General features: G+C 37.5%; 1 protein-coding gene across 1 annotated transcript in view; it reads left to right on the top strand.

The window, feature by feature from the left end:
• ATSAC1 (Phosphoinositide phosphatase family protein) overlaps nt 1–26,133 on the top strand; it is a 140,852-nt gene that overhangs the window by 69,994 nt on the left and 44,725 nt on the right. Inside the window, exons 5-7 of the mRNA XM_089824136.1 lie at nt 1,152–1,228; nt 16,612–16,799; nt 16,937–17,034. Coding sequence (XP_089680262.1) covers nt 1,152–1,228; nt 16,612–16,799; nt 16,937–17,034 — 363 coding nt within the window. The remainder of the gene's footprint in view (nt 1–1,151; nt 1,229–16,611; nt 16,800–16,936; nt 17,035–26,133) is intronic.

Raw genomic sequence — 26,133 nt, 5'->3', positions numbered from 1 at the left:
TCTTTATTAACTCCTCCCAAAGTCAATGCTCACGCAGATTACATGCTAGTTCTCTATTTTGTATATACACCCTCCCTAACTGTGCACACTATGAAGCTTCTGTTCTGTTTCTTTAATCTGCACTTTAATTATTTAAACAATAGAACTTGTTTACTTCCGTGGCAGTAAAGCTCTCTATATCTCCATGGTCTTATTAAATGGCACTAAATATATTTAAATCTGATTACAAGAAGTGGTTATTTTTGTCCCATGGATTTCTTTATCTTATCGTTGGAAAAATAAAAGGAATCAATAAGTCTTGTTTTACATTAGTATTCCCAAGCTAACATTCTTAACAATATTCTTTAGATAATCAATAGATGGTTTTTTTGTCATTTGTTTCTTCAATAATTAATTACTTTATTTACTTGAAACATTAAAACCTTTGGGCAAGCATCTATATATTTTATTTTATAGGTAGTATCTTTTTTTCAAAACCAAACAAATGTAATTGTATTCACTTTTCCTAACAAAATATCAAATGAAAGACATGTAAATTACTTCTAGCATTCAAACTCTTTTACACAACACATAGATCATTTTATTAGAGGAACATTAAACGCACATAAATGTAAATCTATGCAAGTGTTGTGTGTGCTACATCCCATCAAACGTACTGCTGCGAAACTGCTAGCCACCTCTACTTCAACCACATTCTTGCCTTCACACCTGTCAACCACTCATAACACTGAAGCTTATCATCAGTACATTAGTACGTAAATCCCAAATCCATAATTCATTAAGCATGAAATAATAACAGCTCATTTAACAACTGATCATTCATTAACATTTAGCCATATTGCATGATAATCACATGTCAACATAGGCCTAATCCGTAGTAGAAGTTTCTAATTATATCAAACAGTCAACAAAAGTCCATAACGTCTCTTGAGAACTAGATGGACAAGCTAGAGACATGACAATATTTGAGATTGTCAATCCATACCATCATATTAACGTGAGATAATGATTATTTTGTATATAATCTCCAGAGTTTGTTAAAAATGTGTTTGTATGTCAGAATGGCTAGAATACATAGTGCATTTTAGTTTATATCCTTTTTTTGACTACAATAACAAAATAATGGGACTAAGGCCTTTTTCCTTTGGCAGGTTAAGTTATCGATCTTTGGCCGTGTATTTGTTGTTACACTCATTTCAAGGCGTTCACGCCACTTTGCAGGAACCAGGTGTAACTTATATCCCACATTTGAAATGATATTAAATCATTTTTGCCTCTATTTATATATACGTGGTCACTGCAATTGTTTTCTGAGTAGTTTGTGTTAGTGTTTTTTTCATGTGAGGATGCATGCTTACTGAGGAACTTTGCAATTTGTTTTCTGGTAGACTTACTGAGGAACTTTGGCATTTGAAAAATATTGTTTCCTCTTGTATGGATGCATGCTTTCAAATTGTGTGAAATCAAGGAAGGATAGGATTGAAAGTTGAAACAAATATTAGTTTTCTTTCAACCCATTTCTTATACAAAGAACTTTCTAAATTGTTCATAATGCGTTATTCATAGTTGCACATTTTTCAGTTTCATCTATTATGATTTTTGTTTGTGGAGGTAAATCTATTTCTATTGTGTTTGAACTTATCAATTGAAGACATAAGATTTCTTTTTTGTGGATGAGTATTTTCAGTTGTCTAATGAATATGTGTTAGTTCTTGGCACAGTAATCTTAGAACTGAAATTGTCCTGTGCAATTGGGTAATGGCTGGATCATATCTATTGTTCTCACATGTTTTGATGGCCCTTTAAATACAACAAAGTTGCAAACCATAGATTTAAAACTTGGTGATTACTCAAAATAGGGGCAAAGTGAATCATACTTGACAATGGAGTTTCTGACAAAACTTGCTGCCATCCCTAAAACATGTAAATTTGTTAAATAATTGTGATTCTATGGTTTAACTTGATCCCAAATAATTTGATAAAAGGTCATGTGGTTTCATTATTGAACCTACATCTTTTTTGAGATGGCTTCCTGAGGTTCTCTACATTGCAACTGCCATGATTGCCACTTGTTTTAGACAGTGATTTCAAGCCTTAAACTTCCATTGCAATCTTCAGATGTTGCGAGTTTTAGTCTTTCAACTTCCAACTTAACATTTGTAGGGGTTGAATAGATACAAATATGAACCCATTTTGTGCATTATTGATTGGAAGTGAAGCCAAAAACTTTACCAATATATTCATGTTGCTGTCTACTCTTTGAACAAGTTTCCTTCTCTTCTTCATTTAGAGAAAATGCGAAGGTTATACTTGGCCTCAATGCATTTGCAGAGCTTGATCGCCGATAACAACCTTTAGCTTGTACATGACTTACAAGAAGGTGGAGTGGACATTATATTCATTAACTTTATGGTTTTGTAGGAGAGATCATATAACCAGGTTAAGAAATGGTTCAATTTTAGTTTAGAATTTACTTTTACTAAAATTCCTAATGCCTTACAACTTTATAATTGTTGTCTTCGCAGATTTGCGGTGGGAAGATTTTGGTGTGTCAACACCTAACCCAAAGTCTTTCCATCAGCATTATAAATTTATATCCCATCCCCATAGCACTTTTGGTTGTGAGTTCAATAGGAGTGTTTTTGAGGTTGTTCACACCAAACACTCCAACAAATTGACTAAAAATATATTTAAATGACTTCGTGTTTGTGTAATACAACCCTCAAATGGATAAAGAGAAGATATAGGGGTATGATTCACATCATGTGCTTGACCTTAATGACATTATTGATGTTCAGATTGGGTTGCTAGGCTTGAGGATAATCCACCATCTGCTACTAATGAGATTTTGGGTTTGGAGAGGGATGGACCCAAATGGCAAGAAATGTAGTAGCCTGTGAGCTTTAGAAGGCGAGTTTGGCATGCCATTAAGGGCGGGTTCACTGTGTACAGAACTTAGTCCTATGCTTGAGGCTTTTGTTCCACCTCTTGTTGAGGATACCACACTTAAACCATTCACTTCCATGATGCTCACATAGCAGCAATAGAACTTTTTGAGCTTTATTCTTGCTTAATGGAACCTGATGAAGGTTTTGATACTTTTCTAACACTGAGCTAAAGCAGAAATGGAACCATAACATTGAATACCTTGTTTATGGAAGCTCCTGCACTGCTGTATCGACAATATAGATTCCTATGTGACTATATAGGTCCCTTGTGAAATATTGAACCTTGCGTTGAACTTAACTGCTTAGAAAGACCTTTGGCTTTTTCAATAGTATGGTAATTGTTTATATTCTTATAGAAACATTAGCGACTATTTTTATAGTAAAAAAATTATATTGCGGATGGCATTTCTCTCTAATTTCACCTCTATGGAACCAAGCATTAGAAACAGGGATGTGAATCCAAGGTTGCAAATATTAGAATATTATAATGTTTCTTTAATGATCATCTTAGTCTTCAGTTTATCAGTTAGTTTTTATTTCTGTCTTTAGTTCACGCTTGTCTCTTTTAGAAACATTGTCCTTGTAATTCTATATAAAGAGCTTTCATCTCCTTGGTTTAATACTGTTGGTGTAAATAGGTATTTACTATTTACACTTTACTTAAGTTTACTTAGGTTAGTGCATTATTTTATTATTTCTCTTTATGAGACACTTAGGAGTTTGTGCATCTTCTACAGTTGTCAAGTACGCAACTCTAATTATGCACATGGTGTCTACACCACAGGAGTTTGCATCATTCACTGAGTTGTCATGTAGACAACACAGTTTTTCGCACTCCTAATTTAGCACATGCTGTCTAGAACACTGATGTGCGTGTTTCACCTTTGTAGGCTTATCCTCTCATCATCGCACTTACTTTCGTGCATAATGTAGGATAACCCATATCTAGTGGACATGTGCCTAGTTGTTGGACTTATCATGATGCTGACTTCGAGGCATTCTAGATGCATCTCAGAGGCCTTTATATTGAGGCACTCCTAGTGTACTTGTACATAGAATTGAATACGATACAGTTATTCTGATCATACTCTGGTCTAATTTGTGCTTGTGTTTTTGAGTTCCTTAGTCTTAGGTAAATTCTGCCCTAAGGTAGATTCTTACATGGTATCAGAGCTGAGGGAGATACTCGTCACATAGCCATTGGAGACCTCGTTGCTTCATCTCTTTAAGGGACCCGATTTAGATTTGGAGCATCGGCTGCAATTGGGAGCGTCTAGAACCGAAGCGGACCTCGCCATTACGTCTGGAGCGACGATTCGGTGAAGATTGACTATAAATTTGCCTATTTTAGGCCATAGTCAATCGGGAGGCAAATTTTTTTTGCAAATCAGAACTCGAAGGCCCGATCTGCAAATTTGGGTATGGTCTTTTATCAGTCTGATTAATTTATTTTCGGATTTGAGATTCTATATTTTTTTTGCAATTTCGAAATATTTTTTTCGAAATTATTTGCGTGAGCGTGCACAAATTTTTTTTTTAGGTTCAGGTACCGGGCAATCACACCCCGGCCATGAACCCGTGAAGAATATTCCGTAGATCGCAGAATATTTTTAATTTATTTTCGCAAGGTTTCCGGGTGCCTTTCATAGTTCTCGGCAGCAACTTTACCACAAACTGGCAATTCAAATTCTGGCGTATATCTCTCAAACTGGCGAACGCTTTTTTCAATTCTTGCTCCCTCAGGACACCGACGGCCAAAGCGAACATTGCGCTCACACTTCTTTAAGCGCTTGCAGGTCTTTGTTTTTAAAAAGCAAAGAAATCCATCGCATAGCGAATGTGGGACTAACAGTCCCAATGCCGCCGCCGGGAAAACACAAATCCGACGCCGATTTCCCTAGCCCCGGCAGCCGAAAGACGGAATCCGGCTCCACATCTGCGGCTCAGGAAATGGCGCCATGCGGCACCATTTGAATCGGCCACGCGGACACCGCAGAGAGGCTAACGACCACGTCAGCACTACGTTGAGCTATCTGTCACGTCGAGCCTAGTCATCGCTGAGTGGGCAGTACACAGTCAGCGCCACGCAGGTTGTCTAGTCGTCAGCCGTACCTTGACATGCTAAGTGCCATGTCTGCAAATTTTGTACATGTTTGTACAATTCCGTACATGACACGTCATTAGTGACATCATCATAGCCCTGCGCAATCACTGACGTCAGCAAACATATGGCCTAAAATTGACGGCCGTCTGACCGTCAGTCCAGGGCATTTTTGAATTGCCGAGACGGCCATTTGATCATCAAATTTAACATAGTGTTTTCCTCTGCAGACCCCTTTTTAGATGCATTTTTGATTTGGCAGCCCGACTTCAAACAACCATAACTTGGTCATACGGACTCCAAATCAGGTGCAATTTTTTTTGATTTTGGGTAAAATTTCTTGAATTTTTCAGTGGTGCAGTTTGTTTTTGGTTTTGGTGCATGGATTGGTCAGAAATCACAGTTTTTGTCGACTGTACTTGTCTAATCCTGCATTTTGCAACTTCAAAAGCATCATACGGGCTCATCTGGACTCCTTTTCAGGTTCCGTTTTTTTTGAAAGTGTATATTTTTTCATCTACTTTTCAGATCTGCAGTCAGATTGTAGTCTTATTTGGACAAAAGTATCACTTTTAGAGATAGGTCTTGTTTTGCATTGTAATGCTACATAATTGTTGTAATTTTGAGCTACATTGTAATAGTCCAGATCTGTACTCTATACAGAGGTTGTAATCAGTAAAAATCAAAAAGTCCACGTAGTCCATTTTGGCAAGTGGCCCATTGTAAACGCACTATATATAAAGTGCCAAAATCATTTCTTTGGGGGGGGGGGGGGGGGGGGGGATTTTTTGATTGAGTGAAAAGGGGGGGTGTGTACTGTGTCTTGTGTCTCGTTTATCTTGTGTTCTTGCATTATGGGTTCTTTTTCAAAGTTAACTCCACATAATTATTCTACTTGGAAAGAAAACATTAAAGAGCCATTGGTAGAAAAAGGTTTGTGGCGTTATGTCATTGGTGCAGCCAAGAAACCTCCTGCTGATGCTGATGAAGCTCGTAAAGAAGATTGGGAATCCAAACAAGAGATGGCCTTAGGAGCCTTGTCGAAAAATATCTCTGATCCTGTCAAATTTCACATTAGGAAGCTTACAGATCCAATAGATGTTTGGAATAAACTAGAAGCTTTGTATGGGACAGTAGATGAAGACATGGCTTACACAATAGAGGATAAACTTCTCAAGTTGGATCCTAGAAATTTTGACACAATTAAAGACTATCTTACCCAAGTAGAAATGTATAGGACATAGTTGAAGGATTGTGGTGAACCCATTAAGGATGGAAAGATGATCAAACACATCATGACTCATCTTCCACCTGAATATGCTCCTTTTGTTTCGAGCTTTAATACACACAAATTAACAATGGGTAGTGCCTATGTTAAGCCTTCATTCGAGAAATTCTCAGAAATGTTGATCCTTGAACATGACAATCTAGTAGGTATGGGAATTCTCAAGTCTTCCAAAACTAAAGCCTTGGTAGCTAATGAAGGTAATTCAAGTGGCAAAAACTTAAACAAGAAGCAGAAGCAATGGAAGGCCAAGCCACAAGACGACACACAACAGTCCTCCTCAAAACAACAATCATCCTCAAATCAATCTTCTTCCACTCAACATTCTTCTTCACAACAAGGAAAGTCTTCTTCCAAGAACAATCAAAAGGGGAATAATTCCAACAAGAAGGAGAAGAAAACATGTTCCTATTGTAAAAAGAATGGACATGAAGAACATGAGTGCAAAGATAAGCAGATTGATGAATTGGTAAACATTATGAGGAAACACAAAATTTATGTTCCAAATACATACAAAGACAAGGGTTCTTCAACCACTTCAAAGGGCAAGGGCCAAGCTTTAGTTGCAAGTACAAACAATCCGGAGGAATGGGTTCTAGATTCAAGGGCATCTCATCACATGGGTGCTTCAAAGGAGCAATTTTCCTCTTTAAAAACTTCAAATATACCTTACATCTATGTGGGCAATGATACTCAAATTAAAGTAGAAGGTAAAGGGAATGTTGAGTTAGAGAACGACGTCTTCAAGGATGTACTTCATGTTCCTAGCCTTAGCACCAACCTTCTCTCCATCTATCAAATCACTCACTATGGATGTGGCAACAAAGTAGAGTTCCTCCCCGACACAGTAGTGGTAAAGAATCTGAAAGATGATTCAATGGTGGCGATTGGAAAGGCAAACCATGAGACTAGACTTTATTCTTTCTCACATTTTGTGCCTAAGTCCACGTCTCTTGCCTTGTTGACTCATTCAATTACTCAAAGTAAACTATGGCATGAAAGATTTGGACACCTTAATTATCACTACCTTCAGCAATTAAGCAGCAAGGAAATGGTCATTGGTCTACCTCGAGTCAAGTTTTCAAAGGGAGTATGTCCAGGTTGTGAAGCAGGTAAACATCCCGAAGAGAAATATGACAAGGGGAAGTCTTGGAAGGCAACTGCTATTCTAGAATTGGTACATAGTGATGTAGCTATCCCCTTTCCAGTACCCTCTTTTGGTAAGGTCCGCTATGTTCTCACATTTATTGATGACTTTTCAAGGTACACATGGGTCTTTTTCCTTGGTCATAAGAGTGAAGTCTTTGACAACTTTATCACATTCAAAGCTCAAGTTGAGAAGAAATCTGGGAAAGCCATCAAGATACTAAGGACAGACAATGGCAGAGAATATGTCAACTCCAGACTTATAGACTATTGCACACATGAGGGGATAGATCTTCAACATTCAGTTGCATACACGCCACAGCAGAATGGTGTAGCTGAAAGAAAGAATAGAACCCTTAAGGAAATGACTACTTGCATGCTTCAACACAAGTCTCTTGATCAAGTGTTTTGGGCTGAAGCCATGTGTTGTGCCAACTACATTCAAAACAAAAGTCCGCATAAGGCCTTAGATGGAATAACACCTTTTGAGGCATGGTGTGGAAGGAAACCAAGTGTTAAGCACTTCAAAGTTTTTGGTTCTCCAGCATGGGCAAGGATACCTCCACAAAAGCGTAGGGCATTAGAACCACAAAGCAAACCATGCATATTTGTTGGATATCCTGATCATATCAAGGCATATAAATTAATTGATCCAGAGACTCACGAAATCTTCTATGAGAGGAGTGTTCATTTTGAAGAAACGTGTCCAAGTTTGGCTTCTTCAACTCCTCCTTCCTCCTATATGGATAGTGATCATAGTGATGAAAGTGACTCGGAAGATGAAATTCCTCCAACCTTGACTCGCAGGACACCACCTTCGCAGGGTCAACAAACAGTTGAGGACATTCCTTCATCTTCCTCCACTAAACCTCGTTGGGCACAACAAACTCTTGATGCAGCAGGTTCATTAGTGGGAAATCCGTCAGATACTCGAAGAACAAGGTCACAGCACAAGTCATTTCCACATGCATACATAGCCATTGCTTCAGATCCATAGTCTTTTAAGGAAGCATCAGGGATTCCAGAATGGGATACGACTATGGAGGAAGAATACAATTCATTGATGAAAAATAACACATGGGACTTAGTTCCCCTTCCTAAGGGAAGAAAAGTGGTTCGATGCAAGTGGATCTATCGAACCAAATTTGTAGCGGATGGAAGTATTGATAAACATAAGGCTAGACTAGTTGCGAAAGGTTTCTCGCAAGTTTCAGGTATTGACTATACAAAGACTTTTGCACCAGTTGCCAAAATGAACTCCATTCGCCTGACACTAGCAATTGCTATAGCTCAAGGATGGGTTGTACACCAGATGGATGTTAAGAGCGCATTTTTGAATGGTGACCTTCATGAGGAAATTTATATGGAGCAGCCACAGGGGTTCATACAGGATTCTACTATGGTTTGCAGATTAAAGAAGTCTATTTATGGTTTAAAGCAGGCTCCTCGGGCTTGGTATGCCAAAATGGATTCATTTCTCCTCTCAGTAGGTTTCACAAGATGTCATTCTGATTCGAATGTTTACATTCTTCAGAAGGATGACTCTCACTTGATCTTAGTGCTTTATGTCGACGACTTGATCATTACAGGGAGCACTGCATCCATCATAGCCAGTGTCAAGACCTCTCTTCAGGATAGATTTGCCATGACAGACTTGGGTTTGCTACACTACTTCCTTGGCATTGAGATCATACAGTCTTCAGCAGGGATTTCACTTTCACATCCCAAGTATGCTCTTGACTTGCTTTCTCGATTTCACATGAGTGACTGCAAGCCTGCTCCTACTAGCTTCCTATCAGGTGTCAAGCTAGAGGCTAAGTGCACAACTCCACTTGTTGATGCGACATTATACAGACAGTTAGTTGGGAGCCTTATCTACTTGACACACACACGCCTTGATATTGCCTTTGCAGTTGGTATGGTTTCACGCTTTATGCAAGAACCTCATGAGCTTCATTGGAAGGCTGCCAAGCGCATTTTGCACTATATCAAGGGTACACATACACATGGGATTCATTATGCAACAGGTACAGGGATTCAGTTGATTGGATACACAGATTCAGACTATGCAGGAGACTTAGATTCTCGGAAGTCTACTTCAGGGTACACATTTCACCTTGGTTCCGGCCCTATTTGTTGGCAAAGTAAGAAGCAGAACAATGTTGCTCTTTCTTCCACAGAGGCTGAGCATCGAGGAGCTGTCAATGCAGCTACAGAGGCTCTTTGGTTGCAGCATATCCTGGAGGAGTTTGGATTCGATCTACCTAAACCGAGAGTTCTTCATTGTGACAATCAAAGTGCCATTGAAATCTCTAAGCATCCAGTTCAGCATCAACGAACAAAGCACATTGAGGTTCACATGCACTATATCAGAGAGCTAATACATGAGCAGATCATTGCACTTCAGTACTGTTGTACAGCAGAGCAGGTTGCTGATATTTTCACCAAACCCTTCACCGAGGTCAAGTATACTCATTTGCAAGATCTCTTGGGGGTGTGGGATGTTGCAGATAGGGGAGTCCCTTGACTTCTCTCTTCTTCTTTTGGGAGGGATTTTTTCCTCTTATGAGGTCTTCTTCTCTCTCTTTCTCTATTGTACTTATCTCTCTTTTTGGAGGAGGGTTTTTCCCATGAGGTTTTCCCTCTTTCTCCGCTTTATGAGAGATTGCATTGCATCATTTTAGCATTGCTTTTGTACATGGGTACCTAACATGGCCTAGTAGCCGGGACCCATTATGCATTAGTGAGCTTAAGTGCATTCCCCTCAGTTGCACTTAAGGGGGGGGGTGTTGGTGTAAATAGGTATTTACTATTTACACTTTACTTAAGTTTACTTAAGTTAGTGCATTATTTTATCATTTTGCATTATTTTATTATTTCTCTTTATGAGACATTTAGGAGTTTGTGCATCTTCTACAGTTGTCATGTAGACAACATAGAAGTACACACCTCTAATTATGCACATGGTGTCTACACCACAAGAGTTTGCATCATTCACTGAGTTGTCATGTAGACAACACAGTTTTTCGCACTCCTAATTTAGCACATGCTGTCTACAACACTGATGTGCGTGTTTCGCCTTTGTAGGCTTATCCTCTCATCATTGCACTTACTTTCGTGCATAATGGAGGATAACCCATATCTAGTGGACATGTGCATAGTTGTTGGACTTATCATGATGCTGACTTCGAGGCATTCTAGATGCATCTCAGAGGCCTTTATATTGAGGCTTTCCTAGTGTACTTGTTCATAGAATTGAATACGATACAGTTATTCTGATCATACTCTGGTCTAATTTGTGCTTGTGTTTTTGAGTTCCTTGGTCTTGGGTAAATTCTGCCCTAAGGCAGATTCTTACAAATACAACTACAACAACATTGATTTACCATAACATGGTATGAGAGTAGAGCAATGGGATTTTATAAAATTTGACAATTTTTTAAAGAAAAAATCGAGCCTCTTTTGATCTCAATTTTTTTTAAGAGATTTTTTTCTCGATTTTTTGAAATAAATATTGTTAGAGGTATTTTATGAAACTTTTGCAGTTCTTCTTTGAAGATTTTTGCTGGAAATCCTAAGCCTGGTTAAGGGTTTTGATCCCATGATTTCTTGGTTGCAGCAAAAATTTCTTATCTTTGAAGGTTGCATGTACTTGCATGTTTGTTGCATGTACGTGCATGCACTTGCATATGCTGGTTCACTATACAAAGTCTTGTGTTTTGCTGCATGCAGATTTTTCTGATGGATTTTCATAATTTTTCTCTTTAAAAATTTTTGATTCAGTAATTCGCAAAGTTGCGTAGGATTCCTTTGTTAGGTTTATAATTTTCTCCTCAAAATTTATATGGCGGGTTTATTATTTTTTCTCAAACATTATCTGTTTGGCTTTACCATTTTTCCTCAAACACAAAATTTTGCATCCTATAATCCGTGTCTCGGATTTTGTTTGGTTTTGATCAAATTTTCACTTCAAAAATTGTGTTGGGATTTTGTCGATTTTTGTACAAAAAAATCATGGCTTTTTTCAGTCTATTTTGGAGCATCATACTCACTTGCAAAGTTTGGATGGTTTGACGATTTTTCTTCAAAACTGTGCTAGCTATTCTTAGTGTTTGTCTTTGTTATCCAACATCAGGTTGATGTTTTTGTGATGATTTTTTGTCAGATTTTTGCTGTTTCTGGGAGGGGTAGTTGCAGACTCATCTTAGTGTCAGAGTTAGTGGCAGACTCATCTTAGTGTCAAAGTTAGTGGCAGGTTCTTGTCTTTTGTTGCAAAGTATTCTAAAGAAGGGGACAACCTTATCTGTTCGTTTTTGGGTGGATTTTGGCTTCTTGGTTGTAACATGTTATTTTTTTCCACTTCTAAATAAACAATTAGTTATAAACAAAATAAATAATATTTTTCATATTTGCATGAAAGCAGTTATAATAACTACTCTATGCATTCAAATGAAAGGGATCATCGGCTATAATAGAATAACTGAATCCTAGTCTATGGAAAGAGAGTAATCGATTTAATATTATTAACCAACCAACATATCTTCAACCGAAAATGCAATACATAAAAGTAAAGTACCTATTAAAATAGAAGATAACTTGAACGTAGATCATATCTCTGTCTTGTGCAAGTCTTGGCATTTGGTGGAGAGGGGAGAAGCATTTTGAGGGGGTTAACCTCCCAACCACAGACTCTTATGTACCCCCACACAATCTCAACTAAGAAAGGCCCTCCCTACTTGGGATTAGGCATGGGACACCTGTGTCCTGCCATTGAGCATCCTGGTGTTAGAGTGTCGGCTAGGCAACCAGCTAGGCTATGGATTCCTTCCCATAAACTCATCTATCCAACTGCTAGCAAACTTGACCTCCACTAAACCTACCTTGGTTAGGGATTTAAATAGACACTATGTGCCTGATCATCCACCGCTTGACTTGACAATTGGTTTAGGACCCCTTGATCACTGTGAGCTCACTTAGTCTACAATATTTGTTTAAGTTGAATAAGTTTTTATTTTATTTCTAATTTCTTCCTCTTATCTTGCAAGTATAACTCATTGTTCATTTATTATCAGCCCACACTCTTCATCTCAACTTTGCTGCTCATCCTTGATGAATCTCAGTATAGCTGTCTATATCCTTGAACAATCACTGTTTATCACAGTCAATTACTTTCTACCCAGCTTACGCTTATGACAGATATTTACATAACGATTTCATGTTATTTATTATCAGTTTCCTTAACTCACTGAGAGTGCTTCCTCTTATCTCAGAGGCATTTTGAAAAGGCCCCTGTATAAGTATTGCGCGGGGTTAGAGATCCTTCCAATTCTGAAATAAGTTCGGAAAGAACATTCATAACACTATGCCATAATTAACTTTGATCCTTATGCATGCTTAACGCAATAAACTTATGCAACCAAGGCATTCAATTCGGAGCTAGTCCATCTGGCTCTATCTAGTATATATATTAATGTTTCCTTCAAAATTCCAAACTAGAACTTTTAGAGCCTTTTAATAATAGAATGACAAGAGAAACTTAGAAAGAATGCATGACCTGACAAGGGTATTATCACCCTCAAGTGCTAATGCAAACTAGATTGCTTGGTATGGCTCCCTGCCTGTAGATTCTAGCAACACTGGTACAAATGAATTGTGGTCGAGGAACACGTTGAATATGTAAGTAATCACATGTGTGAACCCACGACACTGCAAGTGCAATCTCAGGAAAAGGCCAATGAGATATGAATGCTATAACAATGAGAAACATGACAATCAATGTGTAGCTTGTAGTAGAGCTTATGTAGTATTAAAATGCTATTGCAATTATGGTGTACAACATTGTATGAACAAATTTGCAACAAAGTAATATGAAATGCTATTGCAGATATGAAGCATGGAAGTACGAATGTAGTCTGCAGAGATAAAAGAAATAACCAAAAAGATAGCATATGCGAATGCCCCCATTGATATACAATGAATCACATAAAGGAGATTGTCTTCTTGCTTCACGAGCATGCTTGATTATGGGCAAGATAAAAAAGGTGGCAATGTTATGAGTTATATTCAAGAGCCTCTAAAAAGGCTGATAGCACATGTGGCTATTTCAAAAAGAAAGAAAATATCAAATAGGCCGTTGGAAAAATAAAGAGGGTCGATGACATCAAATATTATTCAAACATAGCCAAAGGTTGGAATAAAAATTCCACTCTCAAGGTGTTAATATAAGGATACCATTCTATATCTACCTATACTCGTATATGCATGTACATGGGTATATGTATATATATGTGATATTCTAAGCATACGTGTCTTGGGTATATGTCTTATTTTAAGTGGGTGTATATGCTTATGTATGTCTCATTTGAATTTACGCATACGTGCATGCATACACACACATATATACATATATGTACATACATGTACAAGTATATATAGGTATCATGGTATCGTTATATTAAGACATGTCAGTTAGTTCATACCAATATATAAAGGAAACAATTTTGATCCATTTAATAATTTCATCATCTTATTAAATACGTAGACTAATTTATCTCATGGTGATCACTTGGTATACCTTGTTGCCTAGTCCGTTTTTCACCTTGACCAAGGTGGTTTAGGACCCATACCTGTTATCTCAATGGTAGGTGGTGCCCTTATGCCCTTTACTTTTCTGGCAATGCTTCCCCCCTTTCATCACGTTCCTACAAAAGAAATTTACCATGGTAATAACATATTTCTCATCATTTAATCAAATCAAAATTTCTATAACAAGTATTCATATTAGCGATCCATCTCAAACTCATATAACATCATAATGATTAACCATTATTCCACATCCTATGAATTAATAATGAATAACGAACACTTCCATTTTACCTGAACCATAACAATTAACTAACTTAACCAAATCAACTCACTTCACATGAAGTTCTCAACAGCTATAAAGAATAATTTATTTTAAAGCAAAAATAGGGATGTAACATTGGGCATTTACATTTTGCAGATCCAAGGAGGGTCTCAATAGAAGCAAAATGTTTTGAAGAATTTGTGACGAAAACACATCAGTTAGACAATGACCATTAAGGGAGGGTATTAGATATTGTAATGTTTCTTTAATGGTCATCTTAGTTAGTCTTTAGTTTATTAGGTAGTTTTTTATTTCCTTCTTTAGTTCACGATTTTTTTAATTTCCGTCTTTAGTTCATGATTGTTTCTTTTAGAAACATCGTCTTTGTAAATCGATATAAGGAGCTTTCATCTCCTTCGTTTAATACAACTACAACAACATTAATTTAGCACAACAACAAATTGCAGGAGATGAAACTAAAGAATTGCAAATTGTGGATATAAAGGATGCTAACGTCAGGATATAGAAACAAATCTACAGAAAATGCTTCCATTGGAAGCCTAAATCAGTATTAGAAATATCACGATGAACATAATTCAAAACAGAAATATGCATAAAGATTACCGATGTAGTGTCATTATCTATACAGATGAATTCAATTTACAAATGACTTTTGCAGGCAACTGTGGAATTTTTTTTACATAAACATTCATAACATTTTGTGACCCATAAGGATGACTAAAGCAGATCAATTTTTATGTAATTTTAAATGTTATATACTTTTAGAGAAAGAATGATCATTAGTATAAGGGCCACATTAATAGTTAACACTTATAAACAAACCATCCATACTTGTGAAATGAAAGTTCATAACTTTAATGCCAATGGTTGATAATGCTAACAATGTATAATTGCAAGACAAGGTTCAAAGGGGGATAGCTTTGAACAATTTGGAGGTTTTCAATCCTTTCTCACGTGACTTTTCATATCTACAGATAATCAGCTATCCTTTGTTTTTTCTCAAATTATCAAACATATCATTTTGTTTTACTCAGATAAAGAAAAATCACAATTAGACGGACAAGAAAATTACGGTTTTATAAGTTTTTGTGGAAAATTAAATGTTGCAGTAATTGCTTGATATTATTCAAAGAATGAAATGTACATATTATAGGCAATTCAATATGTTACACAGGTAATTGGTAGAATATTCGATTCAAGATGTAAGCTTTCCCTTCACCCTTGAAGATATAAAGGGAGATCAATTCAATTGAGAAGGGGACAGAAGGAAGGAATGAATGAATTCAGCAGAGATAAGAATAAATATCAATCAAGTTTGATCTGGAAAATAATTCAGAAAAAATCCCGAGTTAGAAGTTAAGAACAGTCTATAACATTAAGGGAAATAATTACTATGCAAGCAATATTTTTTATTTATTTATTTCACATAAATATGATAGGAATCTTCTAACATTGACTCATGATCAAATTACCAATCTACCAAGAAATATAGGATAAGTAATATTTACCCAATTTACCTCATCAACAATTTTCAGAATCAATGCAAAATGTTTTGTAAAGAGGAAGATGCAGAAATCTGGTCTTCCCTCATCAAGTACGCAACCCTGAGATGGATGGAAGGTCCTGCCATAATTGTAGGCCAAGGGGCCAAATGGATTTGAGGTTCATTTTGTGCCCTTGGGTTGAGGAAGGCAGTCTCCCGACATCATATCAAGCTTTTCCATCAGATTCCTAATATGGTTGATTATGGGAATAAGCTATATTATAGATCTGAATGATTTTTATGATACTTTGATTTTAAGTAGATTACTTGAAGACAATCATGAATACTTGATATTAATGCTTTGATGTTAATTAGTATTGTTACATGACCTAAATTTAGATTTTTTTCGAAACTTGCATTACAATTATTTAATTTTTCATACAATTCTATTTGAATAAATTGTATTGCTATTTTTGGGCAAAATCAGGTATATCCCAAAAGGGGACATTACAGATACAGCCTATACATTTAGATGATATGAGTAGGTGTGATGGTTTGGTTAGTCACAGTGTTCAAATTATCCACATAAATTTAATTAAACTCTGCTTAGTACAAATTACAAAATAATGTAGGGAGTAATCGGACCTTTATCAAAGCACTGTTTTTATCGTATGCCAAACCTGGGTTGTACATTTGTTACCTACACCATGGTTGGACATTGCTTTTTATTCTTTTTAGCTGTCCCCATTTGTAATTATTCTGTTTCTACTCATGATGCAGGTACCTGAAAAGAGGAGTCAATGATTTGGGTAGGGTAGCAAATGATGTGGAGACAGAACAAATTGTTCTTGATGAGGATGCAGGGACTGGGAAAGGGAAGATGAGTTCAGTTGTCCAGATGAGGGGATCTATACCACTTTTCTGGTCCCAAGAAGCTTCACGTCTGAGTCCAAAACCTGACATTATATGTAGGTGAATATATTTTGGTTTGTCTTTCAAGAATTATGGTTCATATTTTTTAGGTCCTCATAAGGGAATGCTTGAAGCACATTTTAACTTACTTGTGTCTAGTAGAAAGTTTAACTCAATGCTCTCAATACTACAGTACAGAGATATGATCCAACTTATCAGGCAACAAAGCTGCACTTTGAGGATCTTGCTAGGCGATACGGCAATCCAATAATTGTCTTGAATTTGATCAAGGTATCTATTCTACTCTTGTTTTTGGATTTTTAATTGGAATATCTATGGCTTTATACATTTCCTGTTTCTATTATCTAAAATTCTCATTGTAGACTATGTTAATATGACAATGAGATGTCAGATTGATAACCATTTCAATTTATGCCAAATACTGTTTGATTTTTTTTGCAGCATGCATTGAAATCCGATCAGTTAGAAAGATCTATTCCTAGGTTTATGCATTGCCTTGTGAGATGTTTCTGTGATAATACACATTTATATATTGCTCTGTACAAATGGAGAGTAGCTTGCTTAGGAGTGCTGCTGGATTAAACTGTGTTGTGGTTTTCAGCATCAACATTTTGGATCATTCTTGTAAGAATTTGGTATAGCTCTGATACCATGTAAAAATCTGCCTTAAGCTTTCGTATCATGTAAGAATTTTCCTAAGGCAAGAATGAAATGCCAAGATCTAGAGGCTCAAGAGATGGCACAAGAGAGATAAAATATGATCAAATGAGAATGGATTAATCAGATAATTGGATGAATATGACATAGAAGTGCCTTGTCTATAAAGACAACTGATATGTCTAAGAGTCATACAAGAGATAAGCATAACAACTAAGCATATGTCCATCAAAAGTAGATTATCCTCCATTGTGCATGAATGAATGTGCAACAATGAGAGGATAAGAACGTAAAGGTGTATCTCATAAAGAGATGTAGTAGACAACATGTGCTCAATTGGAGTGCAAATCATTGTATTGTTAATATGACAACTCATACGAATATGCAAACTCCTAGGTGTCTACATGACAACTAATATGAATGTGCATTATCCTAAGTAAACTTATGTAAAGTGTAAATAGTAAATATTTATTTACACCAACACCCCCCCTTAAGTGCAACTTAGGGAAATGTACTTAAGCTCACAAAAGCTAGATAATAATGCAAGATGGGTCCTGGTTACTAGGCCATGTTAGGTACCCATGTACAATATGCAAGTGCAAAAGATGTGCAATGCAATCTCTCATAAAGCGGAGAAAGAGGGAAAACCACATGGGAAAAACCCCCCTCCAAAAAGAGAGATAAGTACAATAAAATAAAATGAAAGAGAAGACGACCTCATGTGACGTTAAGATCCCCCCCATAAGAGAGAAGAAGTGGAAGATAGACCAAGTAGCCTCCCCTCAATGTAGAATTTACACCAATGGTAGATGCTTCAGGCTCGATGTAGAAACTGTGCCATGCGTGTAGAACAACTTTCTCCCCTTAGGAAGAAACAAAACCAAAGGTGCATCAATAAACCCTCCCTCATCTGTAGGAAGAAACCTCAAAATGTATGGAATCTCTGAAACATGCTCAAGTGTCCCCATGCCAATAATAAAAAGTGCTTCCTCCAAATCATGTGTACTATGCCGCTCTGCTAAAAAAGACAAGTCAGGATCAACTGAGAATGAATGTAGAACATGAATCAAAGACTCGAGCATCTCTTTTGAAGAGAAAATGACCTCCAACTGTTGTATCAAAGTATCCACCATCATGTCAACCTCGAAAGAATGATCAAGTAGAGAATGAAGATGAGGGTCAAAGTGTTCCCTCGCAACAACAAAAGGAGGATCATCTTCATCAAAGAGAAGATGAATGTCATCAATAGTGTCTCCCAAATCTACAATATAGGATTCCACAAACAAACTAGAAATGTCTGTCAAGTAGTCATCCCATGGGATTGAGTCTGGAAGACAATGAATATCTTGTTGTACTGAATCATGTGAATCCATGACTCTGTGAATACAAGCATCATCAAGAGCAACAGTAGATGCAATATTAATAGGAGAATTAGTAGCTGCAACTGGAGTCTTTAGATTATCAAGAATCTCAATATCATCAAAAGTTTGAATCTTCCATAAGGTATGTTATCTACATCATCAAGTGGAAACAAACAATCTGCAACTAGATCTTCTAGTAATGGAGGAACATGAGGATCTCCAAAGTGTTCCCAAATAATAAGCCAACGTGTGCGTAGGCATTTAATACCTTTTAGCTTGCTATCAACTTCAAAGAAGAAAGATGGACCAAGGCTATAAGCAATCAATCCCCATTTATGCATATTCCTGTCACACCAAGCTAAATTTTTGAACTTTGACTTGGGCATAGGAATAAGTCCATAAAGATTAGGCAAGAGTTTTATCCATCTACAATATGTAATGATTCCCTTTGCCCATGATGCATAAATATCCCCAGTAAAAAATTCAAGTACAGGATGGATTGTCAATTCCATGACTTTACCCATGATGTGCTTATCTCAAGAAAAACAAATTAATGCACTCTCCAAAATGTGAAAAAAGAAGGAACCCTCCCAAAATAGATGCTTTGGCACTTTATACCATAGTTCCAAGAATCACGGCGATTCATGCGATTCACGCGATTTGGCGATTCGATTCAAGCCAAACGATTTTTTGTGAATCGGTGAATCGAATCAGCGATAAAGGGTTTATGAAATAAGTTACTCACTAAATTTCAAAGGTTTTTTAAATTTTCCGATTCATGGCCGATTCGATTCCGATTCATGGCCGATTCACGATTTGATTCGGCCTTGCCGATTCCGATCCGATTCCGATTCTTGTTACTTTGCTTTATACTTAGTGCATGGACAATTGACCACTTGTCAAAATGAACCAAAGTGGACTTCTGATTTTGATAGTTACAACAACAAATATGAAGCTATATATGACTCAAGAAGACCTTTCAAGGATCTAATTAATTACAAGTACCAAAATAGGCCAAGAATGACCAAATTCTGAAAGTACTATTTCCATTGGAAATTACTCCAAACTGATACCAGATTTGGAAAGTAGACAAAAAATTATACGCTTTCAAAAAAAAATAGCACTTGAATATGTGTCCATATAAGCCCGAATGAAGCCTTTGAAGTTGCAAAAATTGGGATTTGTGATTTTTAGAAAACTTCAAGAGTAGAGATTACAAATAACCTTTGTAATTATTTTTTGTGCTCAGTTCCATAGTATCAAAGCCATAGGAGTTCCATTGCATAGCCATTGGAGAGATGTTTTTTTGCAGGTCAAGATTGGAGCTTGTTGGTGCAAATCAGATATTGGTAAAACATTCAAAAGGTCAAAAAACCCCTAAATCAACTTTTGTTTCATCAAAATTGGACATCTGAGGTGAAATCTAGAGTCATTTGATTTTTAGAGGTGCGGCGGCGACGATTCACGAAAAATAATTATAGAGGTTTTTTGTAATCTCTGTTCCTGAATTTTTCTGAAAATTGCAAATCTCAATTTTTGAAACTTCAAAGGCTTCGTTCGGGCTCATATGGAAACATCTTCAGGTGCTATTTTTTTTGAAAGTGTATAATTTTTTGTCTACTTTCCAGATCTGGTATAAGTTTGGAGTAATTTTGAGTGGACATAGTGCTTTTGACATTTGGTTATTTTTGACCTATTTTGGCACTTGTAATTAATTAGATCCTTGAGAGGTCTCGTGTCTTATCTTGTTGAGTCATATATAGCTTCATATTTGTTGTTGTAACCATCAAAATCAAAAGTTCACTTTGGTTCATTTTGACAAGTGTCTATTGTACACGCACTAAACATAAAGTGCCAAAGCATCTATTTTGGGGGGGGGGTTGCATTGATTATTACATCATGGATGAGGATGATTTAATTACCTTGACAACACAAAACTATAAGCAATGGAGTGAATTAATTTACTTATCTTAGTGAGCATAATGCATTGCCATATGTGAAAGGACTTTCATACAATGGTGACACTGTTACAATCATTTGTCGTGCACTCTATCTAAATATGGATATGGAGGTTATGGATTCACTTGATGACATGAAGTCAACTGATTTTTATGATATTTGGATCTATCTTTGGGAGATGTATGGAGATCCACATGTTTATTCCTAAAAGATCTTTTACCTCCAGTTGTAGCTACATCCCCTCTAGTTCAGATCACTACATTTACTATTGTTTTTGATGATACTTGTATTCACACATTTATGGATTTAGGTGATTCAGTGCAGCAAGACATTCCTTGTCTTCCAACTACAACTCCTTGGGATGACTACTTGACAGACATTTCTAGTTTGTTGTGGAGTCCTACGTTGCAAATTTGGGAGACACTATTGATGACATTCATCTTTTCATTGGTGAAGATGATCCTTCTTCAATTGTTGCGAGGGAGCATGCTGATTCTCATCTTCATTCTCTACTTGATCAATCTTTCGAGGTTGATACGATGGTAGATCCTTTGATACAACAGTTGGAGGTCACTTTTTCTTCTAAGGAGATACTTGAGTCTTTGATACATGTTCTACATTCATCCTCAGTTGATCTTGATTTGTCTTTTTTAGTAGAGTGGCATAGTACACATGATTTGAAGGAGACACCTTTCAGTATTGACATGGGGACACTTGAGCAGGTTTCAGAGATTCCATATATTTTGAGGTTTCTTCCGACAGACGGGGGAGGCTTCATTGATACACCTTTGGTTTTGTTTCTTCCCAAGGGGAGGAATGTTGTTCTACACTCATGGTAGAGTTTCTACATCGAGCCCGGAGCATCTACCATTGGTGTACATTCTACATTGACGGAAGGCTACTTGGTCTATCTTCCTCTTCTCTTTTATGGGGGGATCTTTTCCTCACATGAGGTCTTTGCATCTATCTTTTGCACTTGTAGTTTGTACATGGGTACCTAACATGGCCTAGTAGCCGAGATCCATCTGCATTATTATCTATCTTTTGTGAGCTTAAGTACATTTTCCTAAGTTGCACTTAAAGGGGGGTGTTGGTGTAAATAAGTATTTACTATTTACACTTTACTTAAGTTTACTTAGTTTAATGCATATTAATATTAGTTGTCATGTAGACACCTAGGAGTTTGCATATTCATATGAGTTGTCATGTAGACAACACAGTAGTTTGCACTCCAATTGAGCACAAGTTGTCTACTACATCTCTTTATGAGATACACCTTTGTATTCTTATCCTCTCATTGTTGCACGCACATTCATGCACAATGGAGGATAATCCACTCTTGGTAGACATGTGCTTAGTTGTTATGCCTAGCTCTTGCATGATTCCTAGTCTTCTTGATTGCCGTTATATACAAGGCACTTCTATGATGTATTCATCCAATTATCTAATTAATCCATTCTCATTTGATTGTATTTTGTCTCTCTTGTGCTATCTCTTGAGCTTCTAGATCTTGGCATTTCATTCTTGCCTTAGGCAAATTCTTACATGGTATTAGAGCTATACCAAATTCTTACATGGTATCAGAGCTATACCAAATTCTTAAATGCTTATTTACGCTTATACAAAAGCATAAAACACAGATCTGGGAACTCTCATTCGAATGCAAGTGAATCCAAAACATAACTTCTAGAATGATGACTTATGCAATCAACACAGACCAATATGTGGGTGGGGCAATCTCCCTGTTAAGCTCAATTCAATAGTAAACCAATTTACAATGAAGTTAGGCGCCTCCAAGATTGGATCGAGCCAATTCCTCTTAGCCATCCTTATTTCAAAAGAGCTCTATGCTCATGAATACAAAATAATCAATAGTTTAGTATACGACTTAGGCAACCAAGTGTCTAAGACCAAATCTCACACTTATTGCTCCTCCGTCGCTCCACTGCTCTGCTGTCGAACTTCCTTCGTCTCTCTGATGAATGAATGATGCACTGTGCCTTCCTTTATAGTGGCTTGCCTCCAACTAGCTGTTATGGAAATAGGGCCGGACCTATTTCGGTGCCCAATGCAACACCATACTTTACATAAATGCTAGGCCCCAAATCACCTAAGTTGGCCTCTAAGAGCTCACTCTCCCAGGATAAATAAAACCCCACTCGGTTCTATGTTGCACTTGATTGCATCACTTAGCCTCGGCGATGTCACACTTAGGCTCCATGCCCAATGTGCGGTTCCAAATTGCTTTGGCTAAATAAGAGATCACCAAGTCAGCTAGCTCGACAAGGTAAACTAGGCCTCCAAGTCGGCCCATAACGCAAACCCCTTACATCCTCCCTCACTAAACTAGTGGTGATGTCCTCGATGCCTGTACGGCTTGCAATGTACTGGGAGGTCCAAAACATGTAACTTTACTTTTGTTCGATGGAGTCCCTACGCTGAGGGAACCCAACATCTCCATCCAAAATGATGTTGGTATCAATTTCATCTGATCTCAATTCTGATTCCTCCATTTGAACTGCTCGGTCTCGAGGAGTTCTAGGTGTGGCCAGATTGAACTCCTAGTTTTGTACCACCCGATCACACCAACTTAAGATTTCCACATCCCTTTCGTACCTCTCCCAATTCGAGCTACTAGTTTCCCCTCCATCCAATTTCGACTTCGTCCATAGAGTCAGTCTACTTCACAATGGTACGAAAATCTCTTGATTGCTCTAATTGTTCAGATATCAGAATATGGTTCTGAGATCCCTAGATCTCCCATGTAACCATCCATATCAGAAATAACCGAAATACCTCTGAGGCATGTATCCTCAGTTTGAATTGACTCAAGTTTATCCCAAGTCGTGACGATTTCCTCCCTTTGAACATCTTCATTGAACTCGGTGAAGTTTGGATACATATCAACCGAATCAATCTCAATATGAGTCAAGTCTGTCCCTGTTGGACTAATTGTGATGGGTGAAACATTAATCTTCGGAGCTTGATCTTCCCGATCAGTACTATTCGACACGATGTTAACTGTATTCGTAGGACTGGACTGAATAGTCTTAGGAACCCAACTGACCACTGTGTCGTCAACTCCTTGTAGATGAAGGGATCTTGCTATCCTGACAAGCCTGTCTCTGAAAGGTTTGTAGGGTACATCTTTGTGGTTTTCCTAGGCCCATCCATCTATGGCCTCTACACACTAGTTAAGAATTTCCACAACTTCAGTACGCCTATCCAAATATGAGTCATCCCATTCATCTGCTAAGTAGAACACATCTCTGAAATGTATCACACCATTTGACTCCAGTTTTGCAAGATCCTATCTTGATTATCATTGCCAATGTAATCTGGAATGTAGTTCACATTGTCAAACCTCAGTTGTATTGTGCCGTCTCCTTGACGTCTAAAAGTGATCGGTACCAAGTAAGGATCAAAGGGAGTAGGAGCTTGATTTGCGCCATGAGGTGAAACTCTCACCACAGGATCAACCCGTGTCTCCATCTGATCACTCTCATCGCTCGCATCCTCATCTTTACAATACACAAGGTGTCCAATCTCATTGGTGTCATTTGTCTTAGCTAAGTCGAAACCATGTGCTCTCTTTCCACAACGATCTCAATATCGTCTAGGCATAACATCCCATGTTTTGCCACCAAGTCTGACCAACTACGTACGAACTTAAAAGCGAGTAGCTCGGCCAGCTTCAAGAGTTTGTCACCCCACGGATCCAAAATTGTTTGACCATCCCATTTCCAACGATCAAAAGGCTTAGTACAATTCCTCAAAAGTGTCAAGGCTCTATTACACTTCTCAATCTGCCAATCCATGCCATTTCCCAGTGTCATCAAGTCCCTCAACGAAACTGTACCACGTTGCTCCTAGCGATCTAAAATGGCATCGTTCGAATAGATATGCTTGATTCTAAAATCAATGCACAAATGGACTGAACCTCCTTTTCACCTTCTGAAAGTGATGCAAGTAGAATGGATATCGGACTCATAGTTGCCAAATTGTTCTCCATCAAAACTACTTACACTCAATCAAGTACCAATTCTGTCCAAGTTTTCTCACAGATCTGTTCCACCAATCTGCTTGACCATATCGCTTGCCTCCTATCGTATTCCTCCATCTAAATTGCTCGGTCTTGAGGTGTTGTAGGTGTGGGCGGATTGAACTCCTACTAGTTCTGTACCACTCAATCACACCAACTTAAGATTTCCAAATTTCTTTTGCGCCTCTCCTAATTCGAGCTGCTAGCTTTCCGTTCATCGGATACCACATCACCCAAACTATTCAGAGTATGACTATCCCAGACAGTCACAATCTGATCCTAGTGCCATTCTCCATGGAAGTCGATAAAATCAAGATAAGTTTCACCCGAGTTGAACTCAAAGTTTGCTGCATCTAATCCGTGTTGTGCTAGATCATCATGAGCAACAGGAGATGCTTTGATACCATGTAAGAATTTGGTATAGCTCTGATATTAGGTAAATTTTTTTTATAACTCTGATACCATGTAAGAATTTGCCTAAGGCAAGAATGAAATACCAAGATCTAGAAGCTTAAGAGATAGCACAAGAGAGACAAGATATGATCAAATGGGAATGGATTAATCAGATAATTGGATGAATACATCATAGAAGTGCCTTGTATATAAAGGCAACTGATATGTCTTGGAGTCATACAAGAGATGAGTATAACAACTAAGAACATGTCCACCAAGAATGGATTATCCTCCATTGCGCATGAATGTACTTGCAACAATGAGAGGATAAGAATGTAAAGTTGTATCTCATAAAGAGATGTAGTAGACAACATGTGCTCAATTGGAGTGCAAACTACTGTATTGTCTACATGACAACTCATATGAATATGCAAACTCCTAAGTGTCTATAGGACAACTAATATGAATATGCATTAACCTAAGTAAACTTAAGTGTAAATAGTAAATACTTATTTACACCAACACCCCCCCCTAAGTGCAACTTAGGGAAATGTACTTAAGCTCACAAAAGCTAGATAATAATGCAAGATGAGTCCTGGCTACTAGACCATGTTAGGTACCCATGTACAGACTACAAGTGCAAAAGATATGCAATGCAATCTCTCATAAAGCGGAGAAAGAGGGAAAACCACATGGGAAAAACCCCCTTCCAAAAAGAGAGATGAGTACAATGAAAGAAAATGAGAGAGAAGAAGACCTCATGTGAGGAAAAGATCCCCCCCATAAGAGAGAAGAAGTGGAAGAGAGACACAGTAGCCCCCCCTCAATGTAGAGTGTACACCAATGGTAGATGCTCCAGGCTCGATGTAGAAACTGTGCCATGAGTGCAGAACAACATTCCTCCCCTTAGGAAGAAACAAGACCAAAGGTGTATGAAAGAAGCCTCCCCCATCTATA

This window comes from Cupressus sempervirens, chromosome 1, assembly GCF_028749045.1.
Source record: "Cupressus sempervirens isolate cs-2001-9-10 chromosome 1, ASM2874904v1, whole genome shotgun sequence".
NCBI lineage: Eukaryota > Viridiplantae > Streptophyta > Pinopsida > Cupressales > Cupressaceae > Cupressus > Cupressus sempervirens.
The sequence above is the reverse complement of the archived record's forward strand: the minus strand, read 5'-3'. Positions and strand labels throughout refer to the sequence as shown.